We start from the raw sequence: 12573 nt of genomic DNA, 5'->3' as shown, positions 1-12573 counted from the left end.
GTCAGATCGACCTCCCGAGGGCACTGAGGCGAGACGGGCACCGTATAATGAGGTGTACACCGTCCCGCCCCAGAGGGGCCCGCCCTAGGAAGCCCTGGGCCCAAGGCGTCAGGGCTTCTTAGCCGCGGCCCTCCTCGACAAAAGAACGGTCCTCAGATCCGTCTTCGTGTCCGATTGCCCGGGCCCAGTTTCTGTGCTTCCCTGTGAGAGGAGACAGTACACGGAGGGGGCTGCCCCTGCCCAGCAGCCCCACGAGCCAGAGAGCGGCGAGGGAGAAACCGCTACGAGCCTGCTGGTACCTGTCGACGACGGAGCTAACAGCGTCGCCGAACAGACCAGAGGGCGCCAGCGGGGCGTGCATAAGAACGTCCCTGTCCCTCTCTTTCATGTCGGATAGGGTCAGCCAGAGGTGTCTCTCCGCTGCCACCAGGACTGCCATAGACCGGCCGATAGCACGGGTGGTCTCCTTGGTGGCGTGGAGAGAATGATCGGCAGCCCGCCTGAGCTCCGTCATGTGCTCAGACGGCATCTCCCTGTGCTCATCCAGCTCTTTGAGCAGGTCGGCCTGGTACACCTGTAACACCGGCGTGGTGTGCAGACACGCACCAGCCTGACCCGTTGCCGTGTACGCCTTGCCCACCAGCGCTGAGGTGGTCTGCAGCGGCTTGGTGGGCAGCGTCGGAGCCTTCAGGGACGATGCCGCACCAGGGGACAGATAGCTAGCTAGCGTCTGTTCAACCCTGGGCATCGCCCTGTAGCCAGTCTGGTCCAGCCCCGCCACGTTATCATAGTAAGAGGAGGCGGGACTGAATAAACGGGCTGAAAAAGGCCTCCTCCATGACCTCGACACCTCAGTGTGGAGGTCGGGAAAAAAAGGCAGGCTCCGGCGTGGAGGTGGCGGTTTACTGCGCAGGAAGCGGTCACCTAGCTTCGACCCCTGCGGTTCAACCCGTGTTTCAGCGGGCCAGTCGATGCTAAGTTTAGCAACGGCCCACGAAACCACCTCCAGCAGCTCCTCATATTGAGGAGACTGCGGCAGATCAGAGTCGGCGCCCTCCACGTCAACCTCCTCGGAGGAAGACAGGCGGAGCGCCAGGCCCACTCCCCGGGGGGAAGAAACCGCAGAGCGGGCTTCCGAACCCATGGAGGGGACAGTGGATCTGGAGGGTGAGGAAGGAGAAAAGGACTCGCCCGTCCCCATTCCCTCCGCCAGATCCATCTGCGAGCCCCACGAGCGCAACCGCCGCTCTGCCTCGGCAGAAGCGGGGCCGGCACCGCGAGGCACGCAAGTGAAGGCTCCCTCCTCGAAGAGAGCCTTCCGGGAGCGAAGCGCGCGCAACGGCAAACGCTCGCAATGCGAGCAGCCGGCTCCCTCGAGAGCCGACTCTGCATGCTCCGCTCCCAAGCAGACAGCGCAAAGACTGTGTGTATCCCCGCCGGTAATATAACACGGGCAGGGAGGAACACACAGCCTAAAACGCTGTCCGCTCTCGCCCCGTTTCAGTTTCGTTTTGTCCTTGGCCTTAGGCATGCCGCAGACAACACAGAAAGACAAACAATAGCTTTTATGCTTCCGGGTCGCTACGTCACCCCGCCCGTGACGTCTCGCCCATCCATTGGACTGATTACACGTTATTCAGAGCGCGGTCACGCTGAAGGCGTTCCCATAGCGTTTCAACGCAGCTCGAGTTCCTGAAGGAAGTTTTGGAAATATTGTTTTGAATTTACTGCACCAGTGTGTAAGACTATGCTGTAGTGTGTGTGTTTTTGAGGGCTTGTGTGTGATGTCAGAGGGCAAAGTTTGGTTTTTCAGCAAGAGTGAATGGTTTTGGGTGTAGAGCTTCATTTTGACCTGAAAATCGGATGTTTGGGGAATTGGGTGAGATTTGTGTTTACTGTTTTGAGAATACAAGGCATAGTTTCAAGAAATGTGTTTAAGCAATCAAGAAAAACTGTATTAATGTTGCAATAATCTTTTTTTTTAAATAGTCATGGATTCCAGATGCATGGTGATGGCAGCTCTGGGAAGACCTCTGTATCCGGGCATGCTGTATGACTGCCGCAGCGACTCCATTATTCCAGGTACAATTTACATTACTGGCAATGTGTAATCTTGATTAGTTAAAGTAACTTTAGGGTTACAGCCTTGAGATTTGTGCAAAAGGGAAATAGCATTTTACAAAATTTCCAGTCGATCTGTTTAGCTACATATATTCAATGAGCTCTTTAAAGGTTGACGGTGAGTGATTGTCAATACTAAGCCATACTATATCCATACAGAATGCAATAATGAAATACAAGAAGACATTTGATTTATCACCAAAATGGTTTAAAAAAGTCACACCAAAATCAAATTTAAATAACTTTCATTTTACAGCCTTTTAGTCACTTCCATATGATTAGAGGGTTGAAATAGCTAATTGATATTTTGATGTTCTGTTACATTAATTAAGAAATAAAATAACAGATAATATGGACAAAATATGGATCTGTTTCTGGATTCGATTTATATGGTGGCATTATTAACTGAAATGTGACAGTAACAAGAAATCCGAGCACTGACAGCTTTCATCCTCTGGAAAAATCATTCTGGTCCAGGGTATACTGGTACAAGTGCAAGATGGTCACTAAGGTCTACTCAAAAGAGTTGTCTCTATCCTTTTTTTTTCTCAAATAAAGTCACTAAAACAGTCTAAAAAGTCACAACAAATCTAGCAAGTTTGTAAGTTGGCAACACTCAGTCATGCAGTGGTGGTTGGTGGTGATGTTTGATGAGACAGTTAAAATTTAATACCCATCAAAGGCTCGAAAATATAACTATTAAACAATTAAACATTATATCCTGAGGTATCATTGATACTATGTTATAAATTTAAATAATACTGAGGCAATTTATCACACGCCCGTAATCCTTGATAGGGTTCACGTTGCATTTCCTCTGAATAGCAAACACTGTAAACAGAACAACAGAAAAGTTGTAAATCTTTCATTCAACCAAAAAAAAAAAAAAAAAAAACACTAAAATTATGGTTCTGTTGTGTGTCCTTTTATTCCTGTAATTTCTACTTTAATTAGACAATGTGCTCAGTCTATCAACTTTTAGTTTCTCCTAGGAACACATTTTAGGGGAAAAATTATGATAAAGTAAATCATCCACTTTACTTACATTCATTACATATGACATATTACAGAAATGTCAAGGTAATTGGCTAGAATATATTAGCCCACTGGAGCTCAAATGTGCTGAGCTCATTAAAGTTAGCCCACAGCCTCGCTTCATACCATTCTGTGTGTTTTTCTTATGACTACTGGTTTCTCAGTTTCACAAAAATCCAAAATAATCCTCTTTAAAACGTTTGTTAACCACAAATAAGACGATGTCGATGCCAAAAATAAAATCATATATTGATTTTTCTTTTACCTTTGAAAGACAGGGGGCTTAGCGCTGCTAGGCCATTGATATGAACTGCCCAGCAATCAAATATTAATAGATAATGAATAGATTTTGGATTTTAACCTCCCATCTACTATCACCACCACCATACTATCAGCCATTAATAATAAGAGATAACAACTAACACTAAGATTAGGCTACCCTATTGGCACCTAAACTGGATTTAAAAATAATGTTGATATAGTTGATGTAGTATAGTTTAGCAGTTTTTTTTTTTTAATATAATACTTGGAATACAATTCTAAAGAATTCTAAAGAATCCCTTTTTTCTTACCGTTTCACTACGAGTAATTTTTTGTTATTACTTAATTAGTTACTGCCTTATGTATAGTGTAATCTTTGTCTTCTGTGCATTGTCCTGGTAATAACATTACCCCACCTACCCGTATAACTAAGTTAGTTAGTTGAAAGTTACACCATTGTTTGTAGAGGTCATTTTGATATTGATTAAATAAAGGTTTTTAAACTTAGACACTGGGATTCTATAACACACAAGTGAAAGATCAGAATTCAGTGTGACCCATGGCTACTGGTGTCAAAGTAATGACTACCACTAATGACTTTTACACTGTTATAGTAACATGTTTATGCATAGATCAACTTTTCTTTGGAAAGTAATAAGTAGCTATTTGTGATGCATCTATAATTTCTCATCAATCTATTGTTCCAGGTGTTACCTTATGGGATAAGAAATCATCGAATGATGATCTTGATGTGCATCAGCAGCCTAACACACATCTGAAGTTTGCTGCCTCTGACACCCTCAGTGATAAGGCTAATCTTCTAGATATAAGCGCTTCCCTTAAAGCCAGTTTCCTAAGTGGTTTGGTGGAGGTTGGAGGATCGGCCAAGTACCTGCATGATACCAAATCCTCAGTACACCAGTGCAGAGTTACCATGCAGTACAGACAGACAACAAAATTTGAACAACTCACTATGAAGGAGCTTGGCAATATCACCTATCCACAAGTATTTGACCAGCAAACAGCCACTCATGTAGTTACAGCTGTACTGTATGGGGCTCAGGCTTTCATGGTGTTTGATCATACGACTGCAGAAAATGAGAGCAAACAGGCTATTGAAGGGAACCTTCACACAATGGTCAAGAAGATCCCTACCACTGCCCTAGAGGGAGAAGCATCCGTAAAGATTAATGAAAAAGAAAAAAAAATGGCTGATAATATCAGCGTCACATTTTATGGTGACTATGACCTTGAACAAAACCCCACCACATACAAGGAAGCCGTGGAGGTGTACAAGAAGTTGCCCACTCTGCTGAAACAAAAAAATAATGATGGCGTACCAGTGACTGTGTGGCTGCATCCTCTCAATCATTTGGATGCTAAGGCTGCTAAGTTGGTGAGAGAAATCAGCACGAGCCTGGTGCATAAAGCAGAAAAATTGCTGGAGGAGCTTGGTGAAGTAGAGAGAAGATGCAATGATTTGACTAAAAATCAAACAACAGACAATTTCCCTGATGTAAAAGACAGGTTGCTACAGTTTCAGGACTTACACAGTTCTTATAAGAGAGAATTCCAGAAGGCACTGTCCAGAGTTTTGCCCGCTATTCGGGGTGGGACAGAAGACGACAAGGCACTGAGGGACATCCTGAACATCCATTACATGTCACCCTTCACAGCTAGCAACATGAAAAATTGGTTAGACGACATTACAGCTGAAATAAATATACTGAGTTCCTATACCAGTGGGCTGAAGGACCTGACAGTTGTGAAATCATCTGGGTCTCTCCATTCCATCCTCTTTGATGTTGACGTTGATGTGGTGGTTTGCTTGTCATTTACATCTTTAAGGAATGAAGACTCCTACCTTGTGGCTTTACAAGACTTTGTGAGCTCTGAAGGGTTTGCAAATTTGGGGCAAAAACATGCAAAAGATTTCTCACTCCAAGCAACACAGCCCTGGTTCACTTCTCCTGAAATCTCTGAACGCATGATGAAGAATTTTTCTCTCTTTACAAGTTTTTCAAAGGCCAATAAAAATGAGAAGAGAATCAAATTCGTTGTTGCCTCCATCCCCGACTCCAGCAATCCAGGAAACTCCATCCAACTTTATCAGAAAAGCAAACCGACAAATCCTAAGTTCCAGCCTGTATCCAAACCTCCCAAACCCAAGGTGGAGACCAGTGATGCTAAAGTCACCCTAAAGCTTTCAAAATCCCCAACTGGAGAGACGGTTCAGTTCAGAGTTGAGTATAGGATGACACCACCAACTGATTCAGCAGCTGATGTTGATGCATGGAAAGTCACAGACACTTCAGATGCACAGACCAGCTTTACACTGACTGGACTAAAGCCAGAAGAACAATACTGGGTCCGATACAGAGCTGTTAGTGATGTGGGAGTGAGTGAAGCCAGCGACTCTGTCCCCTTCTCATTTCATGGGAGGTTCGATGTCACAGTGGGCCAGTGGGTCAGTTAAGATTATATATAATTCCTGTTCATGCATGCATATGGGTTTGGTTTAATTTTTTAATACCTACACGTAAAATTTGATTTAAAAAAATCTAGTCTATGCTAATTTAAGAGTCTCATTTTTAAAAAAAAATAAGAATAAAGTCCTAAAATGGAAATGGCAACTTTTAATTCTTCATATTACAGAGCAGTTCAGATGTTCTACTACACACATTTCTCTCATTGTGGGTATAGAGGTTAAAACAAAACTAAATAAATGAAATGATGAATGATTTAATAGTTGTTCATTTATTTATGTAGCACATAATTTCTTTTCCCACAGGACTTCTCCATGCCTCCCCTCTTTAATAAACTAAGGACTAAAATAATGACCAGTATGGGCATGTCACGATGGTCTCTCTCTACTATCAAGTCAGAGGTTACAAATGTTGTCAACAGTCATGTGAGTAGCAAAATGAATCCCTAAATTAAACACATGGAATAAAACAAATTCATTCTTTATTCATTAAAAAAAATAATTAATTGCGCTATGGTGCCAAAGTTGGACCAGGTGGACAGTGACATTTACAGGTAAATTTTAGATGTAAGATAAAAAGAAATACACAAATCAAGTAGCTAGGTGACTCGCTGGGTACTTGTCTTGCTAGATAGATAAAATTAAGAAGTAATATCGCGTGCGAAGAGGTCCATTTCAGTAAACCTGAGTGTGGTTTGGTTTCTATAAAAACATTTTATCACCAATCGATATATGTAATGTGTTTACACTCACCACAGAGCATTCCTTACATTTACACAATTCCTGGAGGGCTGAGAGCAGGAATGGCTTTGTACTTCCAAGGGGTTGTTTCTGCAACGGGACAATCGTATGTATTCATATTATTGATCACATGACATACCAAATAATCCAGATCCTAGATCTGGAAACCTAGATCTAATAAAAAATATGGGATCACATTGACTTTAATCTTGTTATGTATTTAGTCCAAAGTGACATTTTTACTTTTTACACACAGGTTTATATTCGATTTTAAAGCCTGGCTGAAGAGTGATGACATCGCTTTTCACTTCAGGCCTATGATCAGTAAATGGATTTGCTGTGACAGTCTGAGGAACGGGAAGTGGGAGAAACAAGAAAATACACCAGGGTGTCAAATTTCCAAAGGATCAGTCTTTGACATCTTTATTGTGACCAAAACAGAAGGTTATGAGGTATCGGAATTAAAAGAAAAAGAGAACGCACATAATTACATACACCTTGCAGAATCTATATAATGTTAATAATTAAAAAAAAAGAGGGATCATAAAATTACATGTTGTTTATTTAGTACTGCCCTGAATCCTCCAGGTCGTGCACATTTGTTGCTTTTCCAGCATCTTCTGCATATTTGATCCCTTTCCAACAGTGGCTATATGATGTTGAGATCCATCTTTTCACACTGAGGACAATTGAGGGACTCATATAGAACTATTACAAAAGGTGCAAACATTGACTGATGGTCAAGATGGCAACACACTACATTAAGAGCCAGGGGGTTGTAAACTATTATTACTATTTTGTTTAAAGATCTTATTTTTTTCATTTAGTACTGCCCTTCAGAAGCTGTCATCCTGTTCAAAAGTTTACATCCCCCGGCTCTTAATGTAGTGTGTTGCCTTCTTGAGCATCAGTGAATGTTTGCACCTTTTGTAATAGTTGTGAAGGAGTCCCTCAGTCCTCAGTGTGAAATCTCAAAATCATATAGCCATGGATGGAAAGGGGTCAAATATGCAGAAGATGCTGGAAAACCACAGGATGTGCAGTACCTGGAGGATTTGTCTTAAGAACAGTGAGCAGTTTAGCTGCTCAGGACAAACAAGGGAGTCATGAATAAATATTACAAAACATAAGACATTGATCATCTAGGTAATAACATACAGTATTAAGAATCAAGTGTATGTAAACTTTTGAACTGGATCATTTGTGTAAATTCAGTTATTATTTTGTCTTGTGGACTATATGTAAACATCTGTTATGTGAAATAGCATATTCAGGCCAGTACTAAATAAACAAAATGCAATTGTTATGATCCCTCTTATTTATTTTTTTAATTAACATTTTGCAGATTCTGCAAGGTGTATGTAAACTTATGACCCTGACTGTATCTACAGTATCTGTTCTTTCCAGGTATATGTAAATGGGCAGAGATCTTGCCTGTTCAAGCATCGCATGCCAGTGGAGAATCTGACTGCAGTTCACATTCATGGAGATGTCATAATGAACACTGTTGGTATTGTTGCAGTAAGTGATTAATTAAATACACAGTGATGTGGGTATTTTTTCAGGTAATTTAAAAAAGTATAGCTGTAGGACAAGAAGCCGTATTACTAATTTATTATTTAAGTTAATGCACAAGGATTTACATGTAACACAATATGTAATGGTACCTAACAGTGTGTGTGTATGCATGTGTGTGTGTATGTGTACATTTTATATGTATATAAATATGTACACACACACATTATATATATATATAGATAGATAGATAAACACACACACATAAACACACACACACACATGGTTCAGCAGAGACAGTTTAATAACTGGACACAACCATCCAAGCACATTCACATTACTTTACTAGATAGCTGGACTGAAAACATGACATGCACCTTGACAGAACAATCTGGGGTGAAACAGAAATTTGCAGTGACCTACAACTCAATCACTAGTGCTCATGCACATTAAGCAATAGTTGTGTATATACTGTGTACATACTCAGTGTATTAACTGTGGTGATGTGCGTTAGTGGCTGGATACTGAACATTAATATGGAAGTGCATTGTAAAATAAACAACTAAAATAACCATTAAATTTAAGAGTCATCCTAGTTTATAATTCATTTAGAAAATACAGTTTTCATTTTCACTAATCACTAAGTTAGTATGCATTTTTTAATTTTTGTTGTCCTGCTCTACGCAAAGTTTTAAGTTGAGCTACCCTTATGTGAATCACCTCTTGCTCAATTCTTACAGTTTTAGCAATCCTCTTGCCTCTTGTTCACCTTCAGTTCTCCTTGTATTTTTTGCTACAACACTTTTCTCTTTGTGAACCAACATCTACTTTACAGCACTTTGGTTTGTCATAAATGAGTAACAAACAGGTTTCTTAAGTATTCTTCATACTTCTGCTCTCTTCAGAACTGGAGCACATCTACTTTTGGTAAGGAACTAAACTCTGGCATCTCACGCACAAAGATTTCTAACATCCAGTCTGATGTGCCACATCCAGTCTGTAGCCCTGTGAGTAACATTTTCATGTCATGCTTAGAATGACTGAACTAGCATTTTTTTCTTGCATTTTTATGATAATCACATGATTAGAGATTTAGCATTTAAAAATGATTGATGCTTAACCACAACAGAGCAAATCATATTTCAAATCAATCCCTGGAGGCTTGAGACCTGGTGTGGCTTTATTCTTCCAAGGAGTTGTTCCTTCAGATTGTGAACGGTATGCTGAATGTGTTTTCACTGCACGACAGTTGAATGAAAACCAAGATGGAAAAGATTACATAAGAATTTCTCACTAGAATCTGGTACAGTCAGTTAAATGTTAAAACAATTTCTTGCAGCTTTCAAATAGATTTGCAGACTGGGCCAAAAGACATCGCTCTCCACTTCAACCCCCGCATGCACTCTGTGGTACTTAACAGCTGCAGGAATGGGACATGGGAAACCGAAGTATATATTCAGGGAGGCCCATTTGTCAAAGGAGGAGCCTTTGATATCATCATGGTTATTAAACCAGAAGGCTATGAGGTGTGATATTATGCAGAAATTAAATGAGTGTGTCAAAGCAAACTGATTAAATAAGGTTACATTTTATTTGTTCAGGTGATAGTGAATGGCCTGCTGTATTGCACGTTCGATCACCGTATGCCAGTGGACAAAGTGACTACAGTTGGCATTACGCGAGACGTCTTCATGAACATCTTCGGCATTATTGAAGTAGGTCATTTTTACCATTTTATCATGGTTACCACGAAGTACTTTATTAAAACTGTGGTAGTGTCATGGACACTAGCATTGTTTCACTATTGTACTTTATGTTTTCACATATTTAACTATGATACTGCTAAAGAAAGTGCTTTATGATAAATATACTATAAGGAGTGTAAGGTAAACTCAATACATGGAAATAAACAAACAATGTCAATCCCAGAATAGTGTGGACCCAACAGTAAAGGCTTGGTAACATCAGTGATTAACCAAGAAAGATATGTTTAGATATGTCCTACCCTTAACTTGTACATTTTGGGAGACCCATCTGTAGGACATACTATTGTAAATGCAACCCTTATAAAATCAAACAAGTCACAATTTACAAAATATATAATTTAAAAAATTATGTTTTATATTTGTACCATAACAAACAGGAATGTTAAGGGATGGTTTCTTTTTTTTTAATAGGTGGATGATATTAATCTGAAAGTCACCATTCCGGCCAATATTTGAGGATTCGAATCTTCCCCAAAAGCAATTCCCTTGACAATTTTCAAGAGATTTTTTTGTTATATTCTGCTCAAGTGTATCAGACAACAGACCATGGGCATGATTTGTTTTTTTATTAATCAGTTTTTTTTTTTCCTCTTAAGCATTTTTATGAGATTTTTGTAGCTTATTATTGTTGGAAATGAATGCTATATACTCTTTACTACAGTATTATTGTACTTTAATTATAGTAAATAATACAGGTAATTTGCTTTAGTCTATATATAGACACCTTTGCAGCAGAAATTAGAGTAGTCCATGGCTAACACACAGTAAATAAATGTAGGTTTCTGTCTCGATGGATGAGCTGTGTACTCTGTCAAATATCCTTTTTAGATGAACCCATCTTCCAGTAACAGAGGTTTTAGATAAAAAAAACATTCAGTGCAATCGAGGTCTGGTAATTAGCTATTGTAACAAACCAAGAGTTCACTAGGGAACATTTTCTGATTAACATTTTTCATCTGATTAAAAACCTCATCAGTCACAAAAGTCTGCACTGTGCATTTCATTCAGCCAGATATGCCAAAAACAAGCAGGGTTCTGTACATCCCTTCATATTAACACCAAATACAAGGTTGAAGTTTACACAGTTTCTTATTTAAGTTGTCAGTTCCACCTTAAATACTGATGCAAACACAATATTGTACCTGTAGAGAGCACTCATTGCTCATTTCTAAAAACATGATCCATGTGCAGAATTGTAAAGCATAAATGAATTTGCTAATTATACATCTTGCCCAAATGTATTATGGTATGAGTTGTTTTCGGGTTATTACCAATTGGAAAACGATTTACTTCTTGATTAAAACATTTTAACAATGTACTGATTAAAATCATTGAATTTTGACACATTGTCTGAACTTTATTTTCTTGGCCAAAATAAGTGCATAATGTGTCTTATTAAACCTAATGTGTCTTCTCTCTTATTGTATTGTATGGTATTGTAATATATTGCATAAAATCCCTAGAGAGCAAATGAACTGAAGGCTGATCATAATCACATGCTTATATATCAACCAAATTACACAGGAGAATTATATCCTAGAACTCATTCATAGTCTGTAATTCACCCTTTTCAAAGTGCACCCCTTTGCTAATGTGGAGCTCTGGTGTGCATAAGCAAATGTGCAATTAGAAAAGCATGACATGCTTTATGGAACAGGGACAAAGTCTAAACAAGAAATATGAAAAAAAATGGTCAGTTTTCTGAAGGAATGATTCCTAGAAAAGTCTTCTGTACAAACTAATATCCCTCATGGCTAGAGGCTTCTCAGTCCTCTCAAGCTAACCCTGCCTGTGATTTCTGTGTGTGTGTGTGTGTGTGTGTGTGTGTGCGTGCACGCTATAGGCATGCATTCATGTAGGTACAAAAAAACAAACCAGCCATTGTCAGTTACTGTGGGGAGTCTTGATTTCATTCAATCATATTCAGTATGCGCTTTATCCTGGTCAGGGTGGCACATTGTCTGAACATTATTTTCTTGACCAAAATAAATCGATCATGTGTTATATTAAAACTGATATTGTATATATCATATATTGTATTGTATTGTATATATTGTATAAAATAACCATAGAGAGAGCAAATGAACTGAAAGCTGATCACATGTCACAATTCACACACAAATTCACACCCAAAGGCAATTTAGAGTGACCAATTCACCTCCCAGCATGTTTTTTGAAGGTAGGGGAAAGCGGAGAACCCAGAGGCACCCATATGGACAAGGACAGAACAAGCAAAAGTCACACAGACAGAAACCCAAACTGGACACCCTGGAACTGTCAGGTGGCAATGCTGAGACTTGCTTTATTGTATGTAAATAAATAAATCATGGTTAATATGCTTAAACCAAAAACAAAGAAAAACCAACTTGATTAATTGTTTAAAATATATGACAGAAAACATGTGACTTTGGTGTGATTTAAAGCCAGCAAGGAAAAAGAGGAAGCTAGAGAAACCATGAATAGTGTCCTGTGTGAAAGTCACTGACTCTTCCGAAAGACTGTCTGATTCTATACACATTTTACTGAGAGTCATATGACCCAAAGGATTTGAAGTGTGACCTTCATGTGAAAGGCAAGTTTGAATTGTTTTAGGAACTCTCTGAGCAACGTATTTAAAGCAGAAACACGTGGTTGTTACATATCATGTCC

General features: G+C 39.6%; 1 protein-coding gene across 1 annotated transcript; it reads left to right on the top strand.

Moving 5' to 3' along the window:
- Window positions 1-1683: 1683 nt before the first annotated feature.
- On the top strand, window positions 1684-11268 carry LOC117596719 (cytolytic toxin-alpha). The gene is made up of 12 exons (XM_034302369.2): window positions 1684-1879; window positions 1990-2082; window positions 4125-5884; window positions 6209-6328; window positions 6661-6749; window positions 6900-7095; window positions 8051-8164; window positions 9064-9165; window positions 9288-9376; window positions 9498-9684; window positions 9760-9873; window positions 10336-11268. The coding sequence occupies exons 1-12, from the start codon at window positions 1864-1866 to the stop codon at window positions 10378-10380; spliced, it is 2925 nt and encodes a 974-aa protein (XP_034158260.2). The 5' UTR covers window positions 1684-1863; the 3' UTR covers window positions 10381-11268.
- Window positions 11269-12573: the final 1305 nt, after the last annotated feature.

The sequence above is a fragment of the Pangasianodon hypophthalmus genome, chromosome 26, assembly GCF_027358585.1.
Source record: "Pangasianodon hypophthalmus isolate fPanHyp1 chromosome 26, fPanHyp1.pri, whole genome shotgun sequence".
In the NCBI taxonomy this organism is placed as follows: Eukaryota; Metazoa; Chordata; class Actinopteri; order Siluriformes; family Pangasiidae; genus Pangasianodon; species Pangasianodon hypophthalmus.
Note: the sequence above shows the minus strand (reverse complement) of the source record. Positions and strands in the feature narration are given on the sequence as shown.

What these genes read in the sequence shown, in the direction of transcription:
- LOC117596719 (XM_034302369.2), top strand. An exon ending in CAGCGACTCCATTATTCCAG is followed by an intron (nt 2,083 to 4,124) that starts GTACAATTTACA and finishes CTATTGTTCCAG; the next exon opens with GTGTTACCTTATGGGATAAG. An exon ending in CAAATGTTGTCAACAGTCAT is followed by an intron (nt 6,329 to 6,660) that starts GTGAGTAGCAAA and finishes CACTCACCACAG; the next exon opens with AGCATTCCTTACATTTACAC.